Raw genomic sequence first — 25,605 nt, 5'->3', positions numbered from 1 at the left:
AGGTCCATCCGTGCTGCTGCAAATGGCATTATTTCATTCTTTTTGATGGATGAGTAATATTCCATTGTGTGTGTGTGTATGTATGTATGTATGTATATATATATATATATATATACACACACACACATCTTCTTTGTCCAAAGAAAGTTTTATTTTAAATGTTATGTTGCTTTGATAATACATTTTTAACCTCTTTATTTTAAACTTTATAATGAAAAACAATAAACTTCCATAAAAGTAATCTAATTACAAATGTATATAGCTCAATGAATTTTTACAAAGTGAACACACCCATGTAACCAGCAGGGTTTCGGTTTTGAAAGCAGAATGTCCACATATCTTAAGCGGTACCTACCCTTCCAGGAAGAACAACTGCTTTAACCACTCTTGATAAACCAAGGTCATAAAGACAGAGAACACTCCCTTCTGCTTCTTCCAATCCAATTAACAATCCAGTTCTCTTCTGCCAAGAGAATTCTTTCACAGCTAGGACTATAGGAGGCTGTTCATTCACTCCACTGAATCTATATGCAGACAACCGCTCTCCTGTTAGAGAGTTTACTACCTCAAGTTGCGGACCACAAGCCAAGCAAGCAAGTCCATTTTTCCCTAGAAGAAAAAAACCAAAAATGTTGCTTATTTTAATATTGTATATATACAACAAAACTAAATAGCAGTTAGTTCTTTTACATATATAATATACAGCTCATTATCTCCAAACTGAAATCTAAGCATTTACAGAAGAGTGGTCCTCTAATTAGTAAAATAAATTGAACAACTACTAATGCAATAATAATAAAGTAACCATTCAGTAAAGGTACCATGTTATATGCTTAAATACATTATCTCACTTACTCCTTGTTACACCTCAATACAGAAATAAGGCAACTAAACTTTCATACAACTGTATGAATGAATGACTTGCCCAAAACCCACATGGCTACGAATACCAGAGCCAGAAGTGGATCGCAAATCTGTTTAACTCCCAAACTCATATTTTTACTACATTATACCTTAAGAGTTAAACTAGGTGTTATGGGAGTTATAAAAGTATAACTCATGATTCTGTCACTGAAGAGTTCAAAATGTGAGAAGACGAGACATAACCAGTATAATAATAGGAAATATCAGAAGCCCTTCTTGGCCTCTGACTAGTCATGTCTGGATTTTATTCTTCATGCAATCTAAAGTAACTGGAGGGTTTTAAGCAGGACAGTGACAATCTGATTTACATTTTTAAATGTTAGTCCAGACGCTAAGCAGAGAATGGACAATACGGTGGGACCAGAGCAGAAGTAGGGAGATGGTACCTTATGCGTGGTTGGTGGCCATGAATAGAGAAAAGGGAATTGACTGGAGATTCATCTCAGAGGCAGAACTGAAAGGATTTGCTTGCTGATGAATAATATATAGGGAGGTGAGTAATACAGAAAAATCAAGAACTAGACCCTGAATTTTCCCTTGAACAGCTAGATGAATGATGTTAATTTTTACTACTAAATTTGTGATGTCTACTATGCATCCAAATAAATAGCTGTATATACTAGATTATAGCTGAGAGAGACTAAAGAGTTTTAAAAAAAATAGCACGGCACAGTGGGGACCAAGAATGCATGGGTTCAAAGCTCATTTTTGCCACTTGCTTTCTATGTAACTGGGACCAAGTTACTTAACCTATTTGATTCTCAGTTACATAGAATAGTGCCTAATTAGAGGAACCTAGTAGTTACCTCAATGAAAAGTTGTTACAGTACCTAGTATGTAAGAGTAGTACTGTTATTACCTTCAATATTCAAGAGAATAGCACTATAAATAGCTAAATTACTGATCTATATGTTTTGTTGTCTTCCTGCTAGGCAGGATGGCTATAAAATTCATTTTCAGAAAAGTCTTCTGCAACATATTTCACTGGACAGAAATCCATAATTTAATGGCTTCTCTGGTCTAATTCTCTGCTGTATTACATAATGTAAAATATCATTATTATTAAGATCTTGTTCAGATTAATAGAATTAAGAAATAAGACTTTCAGAATATATTGTATCACCTAGGGCACTACAATCAGGTTTTTCTACTCATAAGACTGTTCAGGTTCTAATCTAAACTCATCACCGATAAAACTTACTAATTATAAAGGAAAACCAGCCATGTATCATTTCTACTTTCCAAATGCAGATACTCAATACTAAGAGATATAAAATATATGGTATTGCAAAAAGGAAAAATGAACTATAATACCCCAGGAGATTCAATGAAAATGTGCTCAAGTAGGTAGAAATTAATACATATGTAGTTGTAGATGTAATATAGTTATATAAGACCACTCTAAGCAGTTCTGCTTTTTTTTCTTCCACTTCAAAGGAACTGTAATATATGCTTAATATCATTTATCTTAATATATAATGTTGCTAAATTTTCAGCAACATTATTTTACCTGCAGCAAACTTTCCACGAAGCACAGATTCTAATGTTATTTCATCTTCTCCAAGGGCTTGGATAGTCACTTCTGGGAATTGTGCTGTTACAGTCACTTGGGCTGTTAGGTCTCGCATACTTCCACTGCAAACATTTTTTAAAGTAAGATTATTATGATATATTTGTACTATAAGACACTTGATTATCTCTAACCAAGGGGAAAGGGAAAAAAGAAAAGAAAAAGAAAAAGCTACCATACAAAAGTAAATAAACTGAAACTAAAATCATTATGAACTACACATTATGTGCTTTGGGTCTGAGACATTCTCTCCTAAGAAAGTATTTCCCAAACAGCCTTAGGAGGGTAAAGATTCATTAAGCCAGATGTCCTAAGGACATACATGAGTGCCTAGATTCTTCGAAGACTGGGTTCAACGCAATTAATCTTATTGCTTCATTTACTCTCAAAGAACATTTCACACACAAAACAGGAAAAATTGCTATTATTTTAGGAAAGTTACCACTACAGTAAAAGAGAAAGTGCATGAAAAATGTCCAAACCCACAGTAACCTCAGGAATTGAGTTTGGCACATGTCTTTAACTGCACAGAAAAAAATCTAAAATTATCTTTCATTTACAATGTATACAACAGTAGATTTCCTAAATGACTCTTCCACTGTAAACAACGAAAAATGATGGCTGAAATATAAAAGTATCTTTTTGAAAGATTACAGAGTTGGCAAAGCCAAAAGTGGAAACAGTAGGAATTTTGGAAAATATATAAGCTGGCTTGGGTCTTGAGGGTTAGCTACAGTTCTGGTGACCCTGATCTTGTTTTGAGCATCCTGAGGTCCACAGAGGCTGAAGAAAAAGCTTAGGGCTAACCCCCCCACCCCCATTAAACTCCATAGGGCTATATCACCAGCATAAAGGTGAATGAGACAAACACCCTCTGTGCAGGACTGCGAGCAATAAAGCTGTTCATTTTGACCATGGCTGAAAGTTTCTACACAGAAAAAGAAAATTTCCCTTCATACAAATTAGTGGCCAGAATTCAAGCTATGGTACCAGAAAATACTCAGGTGAAGAATATTATAAAGTAGTTTCAGGTTGGTAATGCTCCAAGCAACCCACAGAAACCACCAAATATTTGAACTGAACCCTTTGGAATCTCAAAGAGTTCTCAAAGATGAAGTTCCAAAGAAAATGAGCTTACAATCAAAATAACAAAACTTTAACAAGGATATCAGGATCAACAGCCAGCAGAAACAGGCTATCAAAGACTTCATTCAGATACTGAAAAGATCAGAGAACAGAAAAAAAGTATGTTTAATAGGTTTAAAGAAATCAAAGATTTAGTTTGCTAATGAGGAATAAACTTTAAAAATTATAATGAAGGGGCTTCCCTGGTGGCGCAGTGGTTGAGAGTCCGCCTGCCGATGCAGGGGACCCAGGTTCGTGCCCCAGTCCGGGAAGATCCCACATGCCGCAGAGCGGCTGGGCCCGTGAGCTATGGCCGCTGAGCCTGCATGTCCGGAGCCTGTGCTCCGCAATGGGAGAGGCCCGCGTACCAAAAAAAAAAAAAATTATAATGAAAATTGGTCAAGTAGATTTGGGGGGGGAAAAAAGAACTTCTGGAATGAAAAATGACGTAAAATTTAGAACTCAATGGGGAAAAAACCTCAATGGAGCAATGAGAATGTAGCAGCTACAGTGCAACAATGTGAACAAACATCAGAGTATATTATTAAACAGAAGTAGAGAAAAAACATGCAGAATTACATTTATATAAAGTTTAAAAGACTACAAAACTAAAAAAAATATTTCCTAAGAATACAAACACATGTAGCAATAGTATGAATAACACAAAGGAAACCATAAATACAAAGTCCACAATAGTAGCTACCCATGAGAGGAGAGAAAGGGGAATGGAATGGAGAATACACAAGGGACTCCAGGTAATGGTAATTTTCTTTTTCTAAAACTTGGTAGCGAGAACATAGGTATTCTTTGCATCACGGTTCTTCATAACTTACAAATATTCTTTTGTACCTATTTAAGTCAATAAAAACAAACTCAAAAGGTAAGAAAAGCAGTGGAGAGAGAAAATGTAGTGCAGAGAGACAAAGAGATAAGTAGTTAAAAGTTACAGGCAATACAGGGAGAAAATCTAACATACGTCTATTCAGAATTCCCCCAAAATATAACATGAATGGCAAGGAGGAGGCAATATTCTAAAAGATATTTCCCAGATTTGTAGAGACAAACTAATTCTCTGAAATCAGGAAGACCAGTGAATCCTAGGTCAAATAAAAAGAAATGACTTTTCAACAACAGTGGAAGTCAGAAGTCTGGAATATCTTCAAAATTCTAAGCAAAAATAGTTGTCAACATACAGTTTATATATCACTGAAATTATCCTCAAAAACAAATATGAAAACACATTTTTGGACAAAAACTGAGTTTAGCACAAACAGATCCTCCCTTAAAGGGAATTCTAAAAGAAGGCTTCAAGTAGAATAATGATCAGACACAACTTCTGAGACACAAAAGAATGGTATGCCAAAGTACTGGTAAATAAATGGAAAAATCTAAAATATGGACAACATAACAGCAACAATAATAATGGTCAAGTACTGGATTTAAATAAAGCATCTGTAATTCTCTTGTCTTGAGAATGAAGAGACATTTGACTTATCTTAGACTTTGTTACATATCCAAGTTGAAAATATATATAGGAAGAGGTATACACAAGAACGTATATATTAGTAGAAAGTTTCCTTAATAGCAAAATACTAAAAATAACCAAACAAAATAAAGAGAAATCTGCTTTATCAGATTATAAAAACATATTATTCAATACATTATAATAATTAAAACTGTAATAATAATATGCTAGTAATGGACAAATCGATCAATGAAACAGATAATTTAGACACAGAACCACAAAAATTTAGTAGATGATATAAGCATATTTGGGTATTTCAAATCGGAGCAGAAGTATGGACTATTCAATTAATGTTACCAGTACAATTTGTTCCAGGAAAGAAGTTACACATTGGTAGAGCAAAGTTATACACATTACCCACACACATACTACACACTCCTCCCCTAATATCTAGAAAATGAATAAAAGTATATGTGTGTGTATGTGTACATCATGAAACAATACAGAAGAAAGAAGGTGAGTTCAAAAAATCCATAGAATTCTAATATCCTTCAGTTTGGAAAGAAGTAAACTAAAAGGGTGAATAGATAACCCTAGGAAAATTCCAGGTCTAGAAGCCTCTCATTACATACTACATACCATTGAACCTCATCAGTGGGCCATCTTCCAGGGCACTGTGCTGCTTTATTGGGAGAAAGGCATTAACATCCAAAGGAGTCTCCCTGGCAGGAGAGTGATACCAAGTACAAGTCATTTTACTAGGTACATGGTTCCCCAGCAGGGACTACACACAATTGTAACACTCAGCCCAAGCCATTCTCAGAAAATAAAATCAATACTATCAAACTGAAACCTATGTCAAAACAATAGTTAACAGCCACTCTTAACGGATCTTTCTTTTAAAAAAAAAAAAAAAAACCAAACACCACTTTTATAAAGAAATGACTGATGTGTTAAAAGAATTATCATAAGCTTAATAATTCCTGTCCTTTAATTTTAGTTTTTTCTTATAAAATTAATTTTCTAAAAAATAACATTTACAGTCTATTGCATTTCATAAAACTAGTCTCTGTATGAAATCTTCTACCTATATATCTGACTACAGAGATGTCTGAAATACAAAACATTAGTACTATTTACTTTTGTGTGACCCAAATTTGGGGTGATTTGTTCCTTTCTTTATACTTTTTTGGTATGGCTTGGATTTTTTTTTAATGTTTTTCATTTTTATAAACTGAATTAAGTAAAGAACTTTTTAAAAACAAAAAAAATCTAAAACAAAAAACTTTGAAAATACAGGAGATATTTATATAATCTAAGATGGGAAGAAGGTGCAAATCAACCTAATATTCACTAACAATCAAGAAAATGCCATGTTAAATCATGATACCATTTTTGCCAATCACGGTTAAAGGTATAGAGAAAACACACATGTGCTTATACACTCTTGCAGAAACATAAACCCCAAAAGCCTTTTTGGAAGATAATTTGCCAGGCCCTAATTTTATGCGGACAAATCTTTTGACTTGGTAATTCTAGAATTTTTATTTCCTACAGGTAAAAAACTTTACCTCATTATCATATCACACCAGATCATCAGGAGAAAGAGATCCCTGCTACTCCATGGCTTCAAATACTGTACGACAGCAACACCATATTTTTTCCAAAGTAACAGACACTACTAACCATTCTCTATGTGGATGCTTCCACTGCACCTCAAATTCAACATTTCCAAAATGAAACAATCTTTCTCCCTCCTCTCTACAGATTTGTTCCTTTTCTTCTGTTTCTTCTCTCAGTTAATGATTCCATCACCTACCCAGAAACTTTGAGGACTTGGTTAAAACAATGATTCTTCAAAAAAAATTTTCCTTGCCCGGGTTAAGTTACAATTTCATTTGCTCCTGATAAACCTGGTACTTCCCCTATCATGGATGGTACTTATCTCACTCTATAATTTCCTCTTTGCATACCCAACTAGAAAGTTCTAAGGGGACAGATTAGATCTTACTTATTTTAATCCAAGTAGTTTCCACGCTGGAGGGGGCAAAGAATATTGGTTGACTACATGAATAAATGGTTTCCTTTTCCTCCCCTTACCCTGCAATACAAGTGGTCACCAAAAACTGCCCATTTTACTAAAAACAAAAACAAAAACAAAAAAAACCTCTGCCTTCTAGTCCATTATTTCTCTTCCTAGTGACTCAGCCTTTATCAAAAACTAGACTAATAGTCTTTTTTTTTTTTTTTTTTGCGGTACGCAGGCCTCTCACTGTTGTGGCCTCTCCCGTTGCGGAGCACAGGCTCCGGACGCACAGGCTCAGCGGCCGTGGCCCACGGGCCCAGCCGTGGGATGGGGCATGAACCCGTGTCCCCTGCATCGGCAGGCGGACTCTCAACCACTGCGCCACCAGGGAAGCCCTAGACTAATGGTCTTTTGATCTCCAGTCTCCTGTTCTTTCTGGTCATTCTATAATTGGCAAGTACTTATTCTCACTACCAATTTATGTGAAAAGAAAAAATAGATTTGAAAAGGTTACTCAAAAACATGAGTTATAATTTTCTGTCCAGGCTATGAATGCTATTTTCTGGACAAAAATCTGATCAACTACGTCAAAAAACATGTATGTCACCATTAACTCAAAAAACTCAAAAAAAGTTGTGTTTGAGACTTCCTAGTTAAAGTGTAAGTTTTTTTTAAATCCAAAACAGATCTAAAAGTATAATCAAATATAAAGTAATTAGACTATTACTACTATAACATAGAGTCAGTGAGAAGTAATGACCTTTAGCCTCTTATAATTATATTAACATCTTATATATACATGACGGTCCTAGGCTCAAGCTTTAGATGCTGAAAGCATTATGTTTTCATAAAGTGATTGTATCCCTCTCCTAAGTATTTTAGTACCAAAGAAAATTTTACACAAATTTAGGTAGGAAAGGCCACAATCACATTGTTATTATGTTGGTTTCACATCTGATGGCCTTCTCTAGTCTTGATTTAAAAAAACAGTGTAATGGTAAACTGAAGTTAACACATTTTTCCTATTAAACTTAAAACCCAAATCATTTCTCTAAAGCTAAAACCTCCAAAATTCCATACACTTTGGGTAGCTTTTCCCAAAGTATAGTCACTGGAGTGTTCACGGACATTAGGCAAAAAAGTTCCATGATCAATGCAAATCAATCAACCAACAGAATTATGAGATGACTTCCACAAAGTGATTCTAAAATTCATCTGAAAGGTGCACAATAATCAATTTTTTGAATAAGAAATATAATAAATGTTTCATTTCTCAGGCTGGATGTGTTTTCTGTTATGCTCTTTTTAATGTAAAACAAAGATTACGACATGGAAGTAGTGGCTCAAACAATCGCAATATTTAAAAAGAGAATTGTAATTTCCATTCCCAATATATTCTCCCACCTATAAAAAAAAGAAACGAAATATGTGAAAACAAGTTGTTCAGACACCAGACAATAGGTAGCACAGGACAGTGGTCCCTAAGAAAAGAAAAACAAACAAGATGACTTCTAGGACTGTCCCAGGTTACTGTGTATAGCGTGTATCCAGAACACAGAGCAGAGAAAGGGAACCCACAGAGAGCCCAAGGGTCGCCTTGAGTTGAGAAGACAGAGTTGAGAATTCCAAAGGTAGCTAGAATTCAAAGGACAGAGTACTGCAGTACAAAGGGTCATACAAAGAGCTCCGGAGATTTGCAGTGGGTTCTCCTGAATCTTCACATGGTTAATATAAGCATGTAAGGAAATTACCAGAAGCCAAGAAATAAATCATTGGAAAAGCAGAGGAGAAACAATCCCCAAAGTGTACGCACGCCTAGGTATAGCTCCAGAGTGAAAAAAAGCCTAATACATGGGCAATGAGTAGAGTACTCAGAAAGGTACTGACTGCTTCAGGAGTGGGGAGAAAAATTAGCCCTTGTCTAAAGGCTGCTCTGGTCTAAAGTTCAAAAAGCAAGCCTCAAAAGAATCAAACTGTTTCCAAGAAACTTAGCTGCATCCCAATACAAAGCTCAAGAATATATAAATGATTGCAAAAATATTCAGTACTCAAGAAAGTAAAATTCACCATGTCTGGCATCCAATCAAAAACTGTCAGGCCTGCAAAAAGCAGGAAAATGTGACCCATAATAAGGGGAAAAAACAACAACAAATAGAAACGGACCTAGAAATCACACAGAAGTTAGAATTATTAGATGAGAACAGTAAATCAGTTATTCTAGCTATAGTCCCTAAGTCCAACAAGATAGAGGAAAGCACGAACACGTTAAGGAAAGACTTGGAAGATATAAAAATGTCTAAATTAAATGTCCAGAGATGAGAAATACATTGGATGGGATTAATAGATTAGACACAGAAAATATTAGTTAACTTAAACACCCACAGTAGGAACTATCTAAATAAAATGAAGCACAGAAAGAAAAAAGGCTGGGGTGAGGAGCAAAAGAAGAGAGCATCACTGAGCTATGAGGCAACCTCAAGTGACCTAATATGTGTAATAGGAATCTCCAAAAGGAGAGGACAGAAATATCTGGAAAACTAATGGCCAAATTATTCCTAAATTTGATGAAAACTACAAACTCATAAATCAAAAAGGTCAGTAAACTTCAAGCATGAGAAACATGAAGAAACTCCACCAAAATATTAATACATCCTAATCAAGGGACAAACAGAAAATCTTAAAGTAGCACACTGCAGAGCAACAAAGAATTACAAGAGACATCTCACTGAAAACAATGCAAGCCAGAAAAGTGGAACAATGTATTTTAAGTTCTGAAAGAAAGCAAGCTGTCAACCTGTAATTCTATATCCAGTGAAAATATCCTTTTAAAATGAAGGCAGGGCTTCCCTGGTGGTATAGTTGTTAAGAATCCACCTGCCAATGCAGGGGACACAGGTTTGAGCCCTGGTCCGGGAAGAACCCACATGCCATGGAGCAACTAAGCCCATGTGCCACAACTACTGAGCCTGCGAGCCACAACCACTGAGCCTGTGTGCCACAACTACTGAAGCCCATGTGCCTAGAGCCCATGCTCTGCAACAAGAGAAGGCACAACAATGAGAAGCCCGCGCACCGCAACGAAGAGTAGCCCCCACTTGCCGCAACCAGAGAAAGCCCGTGCGCAGCAACAAAGACCCAACACAGCCAAAAAATAAATAAATTAATAAATATTAAAAAAAATAAATTAAAAAAAAATGAAGGCAAAAGAAAGACACTTCAGACACAGAAGAACTGAAAAGATAGTCACCAGTAGATCTGCACTACAAGGAATGTTTAAGAATTCCTTCAGGCAGAAGCAAAATGATACCAGATGGATATCTGGATCTACGTAAAAGAATACAGACCTCCAAAAAAGGTCAAAACACTTTTTTTTCTTATTTTTAATCTCTTTAAAAGACAATTGTTTATTCGAAGCAAAAGTGACAGCAATATATTGAGGAGTTTATAACATATTTACAAGGAAAACAAATGACACAATGGCACAAAGGCCTAGAGAGGAGAAATAGAAGTATATTGTTACAAGGTTCTTACACTATACATGAAATGCTATGTTGTTTGAAAATAGACTATAGTAATTTAAAGATGGACACTAGACACCTTAAAATAAACATTAAACACACACACACAGATATAATAAGCCAATGAAAAATAAAATATCAACATAAAAAAAGTTAATCCAAAAATGGTATAAAAAGAGAAAGAACAAATGGCTAAATGGGAAAAGAATCTGAAAAAGAATAGATACGTGTATACGTATAATTGAATCACTTTGCTGTACACCTGACACTAATACAACATTGTTAATCAACTATACACCAATATAAAATAAAAAATTTTAAATAGAGTAAGTGGGACAAATAAAAAAATAAGAAGATGGTAGATTGAAACCTAACCATATTACATCACTAATTACATTAACAAAATGACTTTAACATTCTAATTAAAAAGCAAAGATCAGTCAGACTGGATAAAAAAGCAAGACAAAGTTTAAATAAAAAGCTTAGATAGGTTAAAAGTAAAATAATGGAAGATATATCATGCTAACAATAAAAAAAAAGCAGAAGCAGCTTAATGTCAAAGTAGAATTCACGAGAATTCACGGGACTTCCCTGGTGGTCCAGTGTTTAAGAGTCTGCCTTCCAATGCAGAGGACGCGGGTTTGATCCCTGCTCAGGGAACTAAGATCCCACATGCCACAGGGCAACTAAGCCCGTGTGCTGCAACTGCTGAACCCATGCGCTCTAGAGCCCACTCACCACAACTAGAGAGCCCAAGTGCTGCAACTACTGAGCCCGCGCGCTCTGGTGCCCACGCACCACAACTAGAGGGCCCAAGCACCACAATGAAGGATCCCACATGCCGCAACAAAGATCCTGCATGCCACAGTTAAGACCTGACACAGTCTAATTAATTAATTAATTATTTTTAAAAGTAGAATTCAGAGCAAAGAATATTACCAGGGATAAAGAGGGTCATTTCATAACAATAAAGGGGTCAATTCTGACACACAGGAGTTCAAAAAAAGGTTCAGTGAGTGAAAGAAAAAGTTTTCCAAATTTAGAAGTTAGCCTTTGAATCTATAGGGCAAAAATTGGCTTCTGGTTTCCAGACCTTTCAAATCCCATATTTACAGTGTGAATTTTAACATTTTAAGCACAATGAAGAGAACTTCTAAATATTATATTAGAAAGAACATCTTATATAAAGACATATCTATATATACGTCTTCACAAAAATACATTAAGCAGCTATGGCCAGTACTGTACAAAATTAAGTACAGTCCTAGCCTGACATGCCAGTATTGGCAACCTCTAAAAAGTAATTTACAAAGTTTCAAATCCTTCCAAGGTCTAGATAGGCAGAGCAAGAAAACTGTGCCTAATTTCAATGAAAATACTGTCCACTGTCTTTATAAAGCACAGATGGATTTTCACTCCCTTCACAAAAACCTTCAATGACTCCCCTACTGAATATAAAAACTGACATCTTCAGCCACAGGTAATCAAGGCCCTCCACAATCTGGCAGTCTCAGACTATCTTTACAATGTTTGTCTCCCCACGTCCCTTCCTTCATCAGTTTGCTATTGCCTCGCATATTCATTCTTTTATTTATGCTGTTCCCTCCTGTACCTCCTTCTGCCAAAGCCCCATTTAAGGACCAGATTCCCAGTGTGGTCTGGGTAGATCAATCCTTTTCCTATTTAATCTCATCTCTGAGCTCACTCCTTTCCACATTTATGTTAGCAATCCTAAAAATAATTTTTGAAATCCGTTATTTGTATTTGCCGGTCTTCCCCACAATACTATGAATTCCTAAAAGACAAAAATCATACCTTATTCCTGTGAATTCCAGAGGGTCACAATGCCTTGCAACTAACAGGTCCTAAACATGTCATAAATTAGGATAGCAAGATACTAGCAGGGACAGGAAAATACATGTTGAACAATAAATATAATCAATTTTTAAAAACTCAATATTCTTAAAACCCAACAAGAAAACAAACAACCCAATTAAAAAATGGCCAAAGATCTAACAGACACCTCAAAGAAGATATACAGATGGCAAATAAGCACATAAGCAAATAAGCAAATAAGCAAATAAGCACATGAAAAGATGCTCCACATCTTATGTCATCAGGAAAATGCAAATTCAGACAATGACCTACCACTACACACTTACTAGAATGGCCAAAATCCGGACGCTGACAACAACCAAATGGTGGTGAGAATGTGGAGTAACAGGAACTCTCATTCATTGATGCTGGGAATGCAAAATGGTACAGCCACTTTGGAAGACAGATGGGCAGTTTCTTACAAAACTAAACATATTCTTACCATATGACCTGGTGATCACCTGCACATGGATATTTTTAACAGTTTTATTAATAATCGTCAAAACCTGGAATCAACCAAGATGTCCTTCAGCAGGTGAACTGATAAACAGTGGTACATCCAAACAATGGAATATTATGTAGTGCTGTAAAGAGTTACAAGCCAAGAAAAGACGTGGAAGAAACTTAAATGCGTATTGCAAAGTGAAAGAAGCCAATCTGAAAAAGCGACATAGTGCATAATTCCAACTATAAGACAATTCTGAAAAAGGTAAAACTATGGAGACAAAAAGATCAGTGATTGCCAGGAATTAGTAGAGAGGGAGGGATGGAGAGGGGAGCACAGAGGATTTCTAGGGTGGTGAAACTACTCTGAATCATATCATAATGGTGGATACATGCCATTAGACATTGACCCAAATCCATAGAATGTGCAACACCAAGAATGAATAGTAAACTATGGACTTTGGGTGAGGATGTGTCAGTGCAGGTTCATCAATTGCAACAAATGTTCCAGTCTAGTAGGGGATGTTGATGATGGGAGAAGTTATGCATGAATAGGAGCAGGGAAAGCGTATACTGGAAATCTCTGTGCCTGCCACTCAATTTTGCTGTGAACTTAAAACTGCTCTAAAAAATAAAGTGTATTAAAAACAGAAAGCTCAGGGACTTCCCTGGTGGCGCAGTGGTTAAGAATCCGCCTGCCAAGGCAGGGGACAAGGGTTCGAGCCCTGGCCCGGGAAGATCCCACATGCCGCGGGGCAGCTAAGCCTGTGCGCCACAACTACGGAGCGTGCACCCTAGAGCCCGCGCGCCACAACTACTGAAGCCCACACGCCCAGAGCTCGTGCTCCGCAACAAGAAGCCACAATAAGAAGCCCGCACACCACCACGAAGAGTAGCCTCCCACTCACCACAACCAGAGAAAGCCCGTGCGCAGCAACAAAGACCCAATGCAACCAAAAATAAATTAATTAATTAAATTGATTCTTAAAAAAAAAAACGCTTAATATTGGATCCCACTTATTTTTAAGTATATATTGCTTCAATATTAAGAAGCAAAGCAAAATTTGCAAAAGTACTAGGAAAGATATTGACACAATACGAAAAATCAGTTGTGTGAAATACACACATCCTAGAAGGCTGCTAAACTCCACAACAGAAAATAAAACTTTAATCTAGTTGTTCAATAATTATAATGCACCATATACTGAGCGAACATTTCTACAAAACATTTTGTATGCATTTTGACTTTAAAAAAAAAAACACTAAGAATTATGATATAAATGGAAACTAGCTATGGACCCCAAAACGTCCAGCCTTTTAACAGTTGTTCTTTCAAACTTAATTCAAACAGTTACCAATCACGAACTACTTTTAAAACATCGCGTTGAGAAGGGAATGCAAGGGCAGAAAGATGACCTACTTCCTGAGACCAAGGAGTTTACATTCTAGGAGATACATAATCAACCATGAAAATAAATGCTACAATAAAGGTGTATTTTCTGTGAGACCCCAGGAAAGAACTGGGATAAAGAGAAATGAAAGAGTGTATAGAAAAGATGGCATTTAAGGCTAAGGAGGATTTGAAAGCTGAAAACTTGAAAAAGGCAGCGATGGCACTCCAGGCTGAAGGACAGGAGCAAAGGAACATTAAAGTACATCTTCAAGAAAATGGGCCCAGGATTGGTGATGATTCTGGAATAGCCGAAGCATAAATTCGTGAACAGTTGAGGGTGGACAGCTGACAAGATTTACTGTAGAGACCGCTGACCTAACCTAGGGAAATGAGACTTCATTCTGAAGAAGAAAACGAAAAATCTCCGGAAAATTTTTATGGTTAGGAAAGAAACAATGTTTTGTGTCCTCTTAAATCGAGATGCGTCCATCCCAAAACTGCTGTATAACAATCTTTAAAAAAGAAAAAAGAATTTTTTTGGTAATTATTGCTGTTCTGCGAATCGGTGACATTCTGGCACTAGGTTATTGAAAAATTAGAATCAAAAATTACAGTACGGGGAGAATGTAGACTTTCCCTAGCGCTTAACACACTCAAAGCATGCCTCAAACATTAACTTGAGCTGGGCTTGTCATCCCTAGTCAAATCCTCCCAAATAAGTAAACCTACCCTAATTTCTTCTCTCCTTACAGACTTAAATCAATGAAAGCTCACTAAAGAAAAGTCCTTAACATCTACTGGCTCTTTAGGATATTTTAAGAATACACTCAAGTTTAGAGTTTCCAAGAGACCTATATTTTATCCTCAAGGACCCAGGTTCTTATCAAGTATCTTCTCAAACTGCCCATTTGAAAAAAGATAATAACGGCCAGTTTGAACCTCGTTGGCTTTGAGAACAAATTAACCTCCCCACGCCCCCCAGTCCACGAGTAACAAAAGTAATCGTCCTCAAGTTTCCAGGTGGCACAAGCAAGGCAAATTAATACCCACTCCAAGATGTATAGTTATTTTAAATCTCCTTTATCGAACCAATTCACTGCACTTTTCAAATCACGAGGCAAACTTCTCCGCCCGGGACTCATCCCAGCCAGGCCCAGGAGCATGGGGACCACACACCAATGTTAAGACAGACTCAAAGTACGAGCAGGTTCCCCCGGAGGGAGGCCCGCCAAGGTCTCAACCGCACCAAAGAACAGTAGGTTAGAGGCGCCGCGGTCCAGGCCGCCGGGAGGGCGTGAGCACCCGGCTGCCGGCGCGTTAGGCGCGGGGGTTGGACCCCGAGGCGCCTCTACGCCGCCATGTGCCGCCGCTCCGCCGAGGTTATATAACAAACTCCCAGAGCCCTGGAGCTTGCCACAACCGCCAACGCCCGCATTCGCCCCCTCGGGCCAGCTCCGCGAGTCGGGCCGCTCCGCGAGTCAGGCCGCTCCGCGAGCCGGGCCGCCGCTGCTCGCTGAGCGGCCACAAGTCCGGCCTAGGCCCGGCGCGCGGAGGGCCCGGCGTGCCAGGCGCGGCGAGAGAAGCCGGGCCGCCGCTCCGGGCCCAGGCCGCGCCGACCAGCCCTCCACCGTCCCGGCCCAACCTCCTCCTTCCCTTCCCACTACCTGAGAAGGGCGGGTGACCGAGCGGCCGCGGCCGCCGAGTCCAGGGGGGCGCGAGGCTGGGCGCGAGCTCCTCCCGCGCGGGTCCGTCACAGCATCTCCCAAGAGACACAGCCGCCACCGGCAGGGCGCGCACACCTCCGCACAACCCCCGCGAGCGCCTTCGCCGGCAACAGGCCGGCCGACCGCTCAGCGACTAAAACGCAGCCGTTGCCTGCGCCGCGGCCCCGGGTCCCTTCCCCACGCGACTCTGTCTCTTCCGCTCGCGCAGCGATGACCCGTCTTTGCGCATTACCACCCGGCCGACACACAGTTCCAAACAACCAGGAGGGGAGGGGAGGGGCGAGGAAGGGCGGAGAGAAGTGGGAAACGGAAAGGAGATCGCGGCACTGGGACCTGAGTTCTCGCGAGTGTTCCGGCCTTGGGCGCCGGCTCTGCGGGAATTTCAAACTCTCTGCGAAAAAAGGTGGGGGAGGGAAAGGGAGGAAAGGGAAGCAGGGTGGGGAAGGGCAGGGTTTTTTTGTAAAATAGAATCTCCCCACCTCCAAAGAGCTGAAGGGAAGAACGACTACGAACCCCACAATGCCTTGCGCGTTAAACCGCTCTGGTCGCCCAGCCCTTGGGCCCAGCGCGGAGTCGGGAGTGGTAGTCTGTACCCGAAGTAGCGCCCGCGTAGCGATCCCGCCGGGTGTCTAATGTGACGGGAGAGTCGCCGCGTTATCTTCTGGATCCGCTCGCCGGCGGCAGAATGATAATCTTTGCCTTCGGTGTTTTTCTTTCTCCCTGCTCCGGCTTTCCGTGCCAAAAGTGGGCGCCTGACTTTTGGGGAAACGCTTCTTTCCCTCTCTGTATTTTTAAACATCCGAGCGTGCTTTCGTGGCCAGAGATGTTCACGAGGTCTAGTCTAATCTTCTAAGTCAAAATTTTACCCCAAGTCAGTGTTGCATGTTTGGTCACCCTGGGGTTTCATAGTGGAATTTCTTTCATTTGTTGTTAGTATCTTTGAAGTAAGTCCCAGCACCACACACTCTTCAAACGTGTGGAATATATCCACAATAGTAAATTCCAAATAAAAGAATTATAATGGGAGGTAGAGGTAGGATTCTAGCAGGCCACGTTTTTTTTTTTAATCAGGAAAGTTTATTCTTTTCTGTTACCCTTTCCCGTATGTTTTTTGTCAAAGGCTGTCTTTTAGAAATGTAATATCCTTTTCTCCATAATTTTTGTTCCTTTATTGACAGCAACCTCTGAACGTGACATTTGTTTGCAAAAGGTACTGGGCTAAGTTGTGGTGGAGAAGGAGTTAAAAGAGGTTTTTTGGGACTTCCTTGGTGGTGCAGTGGTTAAGAATCCACCTGCCAGTGCAGGAGACACGGGAAGATCCCACATGCCATGGAGCAACTAAGTCCGTGCACCACAACTGCTGAGCCCGCTCTCTAGAGCCCGCCAGCAACAACTACTGAGTCCACGTGCCACAACTACTGAAGCCGGCACACCTACAGCCTGTGCTCTGCAACAAGAGAAGCCACCAAAATGAGAAGCTCCTGCATTGCAACTAAGAGTAGCTCCTGGGCTTCCCTGGTGGCGCAGTGGTTGAGAGTCCGTCTGCTGATGCGGGGGACGTGGGTTCGTGCCCAGGTCCGGGAAGATCCCACATGCCGCGGAGCGGCTGGGCCCGTGAGCCATGGCCGCTGAGCCTGAGCGTCCGGAGCCTGTGCTCCGCAACGGGAGAGGCCACAACAGTGAGAGGCCCGTATACCGCAAAAAAAAAAAAAAAAAAAGAAGAGTAGCTCCTGCTTGCCACAACTAGAGAAAGCCCACAAGCAGCAACAAAGACCCAACACAGCCAAAAATAAATAAATTTATAAATTTTTTTAAAAAGGTTTTTGGTTGTATGTCTTAATTATTTTAGACTTCTTCAAACAGAATCTACTCTGCAGTCAGATGTGCTAATTCATGTGCTTGCTTTGCTCCCCATTCTACACTTCCTTTCCTTGGCATCATTTTATGCCCAATTCATGGGTGCTGTACTTCTCGGTAGTCTGAAGACCTGAGTTCTCAACTCAGGTGTGCTGCTAATGAGCTGTGTGACATTAGGAAAATCAAGTGACCTCTCTGGGCTTCAGTTATCAGATTTAGAGAGCAAGAATGGCTGGATTAGAGGTTCAATGGATTCGTTAGACAAACATTTGTTAACTTTGCTCTAAGAGTCCTGCCAGTTGTAAAATTCAAAAATCTGTCTCATCATACTTATCCAGATTAATTGACTTTCTAAAATGATCTTTCAGATTTTAATCTTTCTTTGCATAATTATGACAGAATGCTGGTATGGTTTCTGTATGATTGTCTATAATCTGGACCAACACTACCTGTCCTATTTTATTACCTTATGTAGTTCCTGAGAATCTTTTCTTCACTTTCCTCCAAACATGTTTCTCCTTTTCAGTGTCTTCCACTGAAAATGGTGCAGCTCAAGTTTCTTTTCTCTCACAAATCTTCTCAAATTCAGCCCATATTAATCACTAAGAACTCACACAGAATATATGCTGTGCATATTATTTTATGTCTGTTTCCCCTTTTGCCTCAGACTCCCTCCACCCACCCAGCATCCCCATCTCCCAGCTACAATGAGAGCAGACTGTATCTTATACTTTTTTAATGCTTCCCTCATAATTGCTAGTTTTTTATTTCAATTGCTTTGTAAACCAAATTTCCACTTTAAAGCTCTTATTAATTCCTTTTTCCTCTTTTCAGTCATTTGAGCATATGCCAAATTGTTTTACTTTCCAGAGATGTTAATAACTGTTAAAATGGAAAAAAATCTGTGTTTTGTAATCAGATGAGTTTGGGGGAAAGGGGACTAAATGAAATTAAACATTTCTTTTACGTAATACTTCACTGTCTTTAATATGCTTGGCATTTCTCAAAGTTACTTGACCATGGCATGAATCCATTTATGATTGTGGAACATTTTGCCTCATTAGTGTTCCACAGGATGGACTGGTAAACATGGCTTCAAAGCCTTCCATTACTGGAGGAAGCACTGCGTAGTGGAAAGAACATGGTTATTTGGAACCAAACAAACTAGGGTTTTAATCCATTTCACTACTTTCTAGCAACATGATTCTAATGGAATTACTTCAGTTTCTCAGCTTGTTTTCTCATCTAAAAAGAAAGGCTAATGTTACTTATTTTCCTTGCAGAGCTGTTGCAGAGATTAAAGGGAAGTATGTGCCCATTTCAGAGCTTCATTCCCGAGATAGCCTCATCCACCAGAGGGCAGACAGCAGAAGCAAGAACTACAATTCTGCAGCCTGTGGAAGGAAAACCACATTCACAGAAAGATAGACAAAATGAAAAGGCAGAGGACTTAGTACCAGATAAAGGAACAAGATAAAACCCCAGAAAAACAACTAAATGAAGTGGAGATAGGCAACCTTCCAGAAAAAGAATTCAGAATAATGAGAGTGAAGGTGATCCAGGACCTCAGAAAAAGAATGGAGGCAAAGGCTGAGGAGATGCAAGAAATGTTTAACACAGACCTAGAAGAATTAAAGAAAAAACACCTAGAAAAATTAAAGAACAAACAAACAGAGATGAGCAATAAAATAACTGAAATGAAAAATATACTAGGAGGAATCAATAGCAGAATACCTGAGGCAGAAGAATGGATAAGTGACCTGGAAGACAGAACGGTGGAATTCACTGCTGCAGAACAGAATAAAGAAAAAAGAATGAAAAAATGAAGAAAGCCTAAGAGACGTCTGGGACAACATTAAACGCAACAACATTCGCATTATAGGGGTCGCAGAAGGATAAGAGAGAGAGAAAGGACCTGAGAAAATATTTGAAGAGATTATAGTCCAAAACTTCCCTAACATGGGAAAGGAAATAGCCACCCAAGTCCAGGAAGCGCAGCGAGTCCCATACAGGATAAATTCAAGGAGAAACACGCCAAGACACATAGCAATCAAATTGGCAAAAAATTAAATACAAAGAAAAATTACTGAAAGTAGCAAGGGAAAAACGACAAATAATATACAAGGGAACTCCCATAACGTTAACAGCTGATTTCTCAGCAGAAACTCTACAAGCCAAAAGGGAGTGCTACAATATTTTTAAAGTGATGATAGGGAAGAACTACAACCAAGATTACTCTCCCCGGCAAGGATCTCATTCAGATTCAATGGAGAAATCAAAAGCTTTACAGACTATCAAAAGCTAACAGAATTCAGCACCACCAAATCAGCTCTACAACAAATGCTAAAGGAACTTCTCTAAGTGGGAAACACAAGAGAAGAAAAGGACCTACAAAAATAAACCCATAAAAATTAAGAAAATGGTCATAGGAACATACATATCGATAATTACCTTAAACATGAATGGATTAAATGCTCCAACCAAAAGACACAGGCTCGCTGAATGGATACAAAAACAAGACCCATATATATGCTGTCTACAACAGACTGACTTCAGAACTAGGGACACATACAGACTGAAAGTGAGGGGATGGAAAAAGATATTCCATGCAAATGGAAATCAAAAGAAAACTGGAGTAGCAATACTCATATCAGATAAAATAGACTTTAAAATAAAGACCGTTACAAGAGACAAGGAAGGACACTACATAATGATCAAGGAATCAATCCAAGAAGAAGATATAACAATTATAAGTATTTATGCACCCAACATAGGAGCACCTCAATACATAAAGCAAATGCTAATAACCATAAAAGGGGAAATCGACAGTAACACAATAATAGTAGGGAACTTTAACACCCCACTTACACCAATGGACAGATCATCCAGACAGAAAGTTAATAAGGAAACACAAGCTTTAAATGACACAATAGATCAATAGATTTAATTGATATTTATAGGACATTCCATCCAAAAACAGCAGATTAACTTTCTTCTCAAGTGGACACAGAACATTCTCCAGGATAGATCACATCCTGGGTCACAAATTAAGCCTCAGTAAATTTAAGAAAATTGAAATCATATCAAGCATATTTTCCAACCACAATGCTATAAGATTAAAAAACAATTACAGGGAAAAAAGCATAAAAAACACAAACACATGGAGACTAAACAGTATGCTACTAAATAAACAAGAGATAACTGAAGAAATCAAAGAGAAAATCAAAAATACCTAGAAGGAGGGCTTCCCTGGTGGCGCAGTGGTTGGGAATCCGCCTGCCAATGCAGGGAACACAGGTTCGAGCCCTGGTCTGGGAAGATCTCACATGCCGCGGAGCAACTAAGCCTGTGTGTCACAACTACTGAGCCTGCACGTCTGGAGCCTGTGCTCCGCAACAGGAAAGGCAGCGACAGTGAGAGGTCCGTGCACCGCGATGAAGAGTGGCCCCCGCTCGCTGCAACTGGAGAAGGCCCTCGCACAGAAACGAAGACCCAACACAGCCAAAAATAAATAAATTTATAAAAAAAAATTACCTAGAAGGAACAAGACAAGGATGTCCACTCTCACCAGTATTATTCAACATAGTTTTGGAAGTCCTAGCCTTGGCAATCAGAGGAAAAAGAAATAAAAGGAATACAAATTGGAAAAGAAGTAAAACTGTCACTGTTTGCAGATGACATGAGACTATACATAGAGCATCCTAAAGATGCCACCAGAAAACAACTAGAGCTAATCAATGAATTTGGTAAAGTTGCAGGATACAAAATTAATGCACAGAAATCTCTTGCATTCCTATACACTAATGATGAAAAATCTGAAAGAGAAATTAAGGAAACACTCCCATTTACCACTGCAACAAAAAGAATAAAATACCTAAGAATAAACCTACCTAGGGAGGCAAAAGACCTGTATGCAGAAAACTATAAGACACTGATGAAAGAAATCAAAGATGGCACAAACAGATGGAGAGATATGCCATGTTCTTTGATTGGGAGAATCAATATTGTGAATATGACTATACTACCCAAGCAATCTACAGATTCAGTGCAATCCCTATTACATTACCAGTGGCAATTTTTTACAGAACTAGAACAAAAAATCTGAAAATTTGTTTGGAGACACAAAAGACCCCGAATAGCCAAAGCAGTCTTGAGGGAAAAAAATGGAGCTGGAGGAATCAGACTACCTGACTTCAGACTATACTACAAAGGTACAGTAATCAAGGCAATGTGGTACTGGCACAAAAACAGAAATAGACATCAATGGAACAGGATAGAAAGCCCAGAGATAAACCCACGCACCTATGTTCAACTAATTTACGACAAAGGAGGCAAGAACATACAATGGAGAAAAGACTGTCTCTTCAATAAGTGGTGCTGGGAAAACTGGACAGCTACATGTAAAAGAATGAAATTAGAACACTCCCTAACACAATACACAAAAATAAACTCAAAATGGATTCGAGACCTAAATGTAAGACCAGACACTATAAAACTCTTAGAGGAAAACATAGGAAAAACACTCTTTGACATAAATCACAGCCAGATCTTTTTGGACCCACTTACTAGAGTAATGGAAATAAAAACAAAAATAAACAAATGGGACATAATGAAACTTCAAAGCTTTTGCAAAGCAAAGGAAGCTACAAACAAGACGAAAAGACAACCCTCAGAATGGGAGAAAATATTTGCTAATGAATTGACGGACAAAGGATTAATCTCCAAAATAAACAGCTCATGCAGCTCAATATTAAAAAAACAAACAACGCAATCAAAAAATGGGCAGAAGACCTAAATAGACATTTCTCCAAAGAAGACATACAGATGGCCAAGAAGCACATGAAAAGCTGCTCAACATCACTAATTTTTAGAGAAACTAATCAAAACTACAATGTGGTATCACCTGACACCAGTTAGAATGGGAATCACCAGGAAATATACAAACAACAAATGCTGGAGAGGGTGTGGAGAAAAGGGAACCTTCTTGCACTGTTGGTGGGAATGTAAATTGATACAGCCATTATGGAGAACAGTATGGAGGTTCCTTAAAAAACTAAAACTAGAATTACCATATGACCCAGCAATCCCACTACTGGGCATATACCCAGAGAAAACCATAATTCAAAAAGGCACATGAACCCCAATGTTCAGTGCAGCACTATTTACAATAGCCAAGTCATGGAAGCAACCTAAATGCCCATTGACAGACGAACGGATAAAGAAGATGTGGTACATGTATACAATGGAATATTACTCAGCCATTAAAAGGAATGAAATTGGGTCATTTGTAGAGACGTGGATGGATCTTGAGACTGTCATACAGAGTGAAGTAAGTCAGAAAAAGAAAAAATATATCATATTAACACATATATGTGGAACCTAGAAAAATGGTACAGTTGAACCAGTTTGCAGGGCAGAAATTGAGACACAGATGTAGAGAACAAATGTATGGACACCAAGGGGGGAAAGCGGCAGGGGTGGTGGGGGTGGTGGTGGTGGGATGAATTGGGGGATTGGGATTGATATGTATACATTAATATGTATAAAATGGATAACTAATAAGAACCTGCTGTATAAAAAATAAATTAAATTAAATTTTTAAAAAAAGAACTTCATTCCCTTTCCCCCTATATGATCAGTCATTTGTTATTTTGGTAAAAGACCTAGAAAATGATAACGACTAGTGTGGATCCTCATGCTTCCATTTGGAATGTTTTATTCAAGAGATGCTATTTCAGTACCAATCCAGCATCCTGGGAGCAACAGACAGCCATCTAATTTTGGAGAATTTAGAACCTCACTGGGGACTTCCCCAATGCAGAGGGCACGGGTTTGATGCCTGGTTGGAGAACTAAATCCCGCATGCCACGCATTGTGGCCAAATAAATATATAAATAAATGGGAAAAAAGAAAACAAAAAGAAATGAGTGGCTTGAAAATCTTTTAAAAAAAAAAAAAAGAAAAAGAACCTCATTGAAGTGTTCTGAATTAGATCTTGTTTGTTTTGCAAAGTAATGGGGGAAAACCTTGATATTTTAGCAATAACAACAAAACAGAGCTTCTCTGTCTCACATAGAAGCGGTGCCTCTGTCAACAGCTACGTTTTCGTCAATTTTGTGGAGATGATTTTTCATAGCAAGGAGTACCCCAACCTTGATTTCTCCAATTGACAATAAACTTGGTGAGTGAAGAGTCATTTTTCATGTTCCCTACTACATTTCCAGTGATGGCATAGTGGCCAGCATATAAATAAGTGCTAAAATAATTTTTTAGTGAAAGAGTATATATTTATTGATTTCACCATTCAAAAAGCAAAATATAGAATATTAGATTAAAAGGGACTCTAGAGATATTCTAGGTTAAACATCTCGTTCTATAGAGGGGGAAACAGATTGTCAAATGTTTTGCCACAAATATTTTCGGACGGATTATACTTGTTTTGTTTAAAAAATAGACATTGAATCAAATCTAAAGTTTTTAAAGAAAAGCAATAGAAATATTTTTCTGCCATTAAAATATAGCCTTTTATGCAGTTGAAAAATTGTTTTTCATGAATGGTACCCCCAAAATTCCACAGATTTTATTTCTTTCTCTGAACACTAGTAATATTTGTCATAGACATGGTACCACATTTTAATTTCTTCTTAAAAATTGTTCCCCTTTCTACCTCTCCCTTTCTTTCACATCTTCCTCTTTTAAAGTTACTTTAAAAATCTGTATGTTTTAACTAAACATATCACGGTTATGATTTCTCTGTTCCTTAACCCCAAAGAACACTGTCAATGATGGATCTTGAAATTCTGCTATGGGTAGCTACAGGTTATGTACTCACATATCATTGCATTTTTCATTTTTCAACCTTTAATTCCTCAAGGCTCATGCTTGCCTTAGAGCATTGTTATGCCAAATTCCAGGGGGCACATAATAGTTTTTATGCTTCTTTTAGTCAATGATGTTGCAAGTATTGTTCACAAGTCACAAATCACTCGCCTGAAGCATCCTGCCTCTAAGGAAACCAGGCGGGTAAGAAAAGTTGGCTCTGCAGCATTGGAAAGTGATGGAAATGAGAATAGTCAAGTCTGATATTCCATTGAGGGAATAGGTCACCCATTTTAACAATGCTTCGTGCCTAGTTTATTAGGTGGATTCTCAGTCTTATTTTTTCTTGTGAATTTAGTTTAGTCCCATTGAGCTTGCACGTCCTATATGAACTGGGATGTTTACATTGTGCTTCGTAAGTTTTCAAAGCATTTTAATTTGTTAGTCAAAACAATATCTCTACATGGTTTATATTATAGACTATAGGGATTTTTTTCCTTTTGCCTTTTCTATCTTTACTCCTTCTTGGATCCTCTGAATGGCATTTTAATAAATTTCAGGTAGACTTGTTAGATTTGATTGAAGAAAAGCATAGGTGACATGGTATCAATTTTTCACCATGAAAAGTCTGAAAATTGAAACAAGATGTCAACTAGGATGCCCTAAGTGGACAGCCAGCAGTGGAATGCCCAGAATAAAGTTCAGCATGCCCTGGAGCAGCGGTCCCCCACCTTTTTTGGCACCAGTGACTGGTTTCGTGGAAGAAATTTTTCCACTGGGGGGAAGGGGGGGATGGTTCAGGCAGTAATGCGAGCGATGGGGAGCGATGGGGAGCGGCAGATGAAGCTTCGCTTGCTCGCACCCC

At 38.7% G+C, this 25,605-nt stretch overlaps 1 protein-coding gene and 1 pseudogene across 10 annotated transcripts in view; one reads left to right on the top strand and one right to left on the bottom strand.

Moving 5' to 3' along the window:
* AHCTF1 (AT-hook containing transcription factor 1) overlaps positions 1–16,343 on the bottom strand; it is an 80,846-nt gene extending 64,503 nt beyond the window's left edge. For 5 of the 10 annotated variants that reach the window (XR_016392166.1, XM_089907629.1, XM_089907631.1 and 2 more), the window contains exons 1-2: positions 2,435–3,621; positions 356–609 (exon numbers count right to left, since the gene is read on the bottom strand). Coding sequence is in view for 9 of the 10 variants with exons in the window: in XM_089907629.1 (XP_089763755.1) it covers positions 356–609; positions 2,435–2,672 (492 nt within the window). In the remaining variant the exon portion in view is untranslated. The other 5 variants (XM_089907597.1, XM_022579391.3, XM_089907614.1 and 2 more) reach the window with 4 other exon arrangements.
* Positions 14,504–24,719, top strand: LOC149750434 (uncharacterized; annotated as a pseudogene).
* The last annotated feature ends 886 nt before the right edge of the window (positions 24,720–25,605 follow it).

The sequence above is a fragment of the Delphinapterus leucas genome, chromosome 1 (assembly GCF_059928025.1).
Source record: "Delphinapterus leucas isolate spDelLeu-1000000601 "Yukka" chromosome 1, BTC_Dleu_Yukka2, whole genome shotgun sequence".
NCBI lineage: Eukaryota > Metazoa > Chordata > Mammalia > Artiodactyla > Monodontidae > Delphinapterus > Delphinapterus leucas.
The sequence above is the reverse complement of the archived record's forward strand: the minus strand, read 5'-3'. Positions and strand labels throughout refer to the sequence as shown.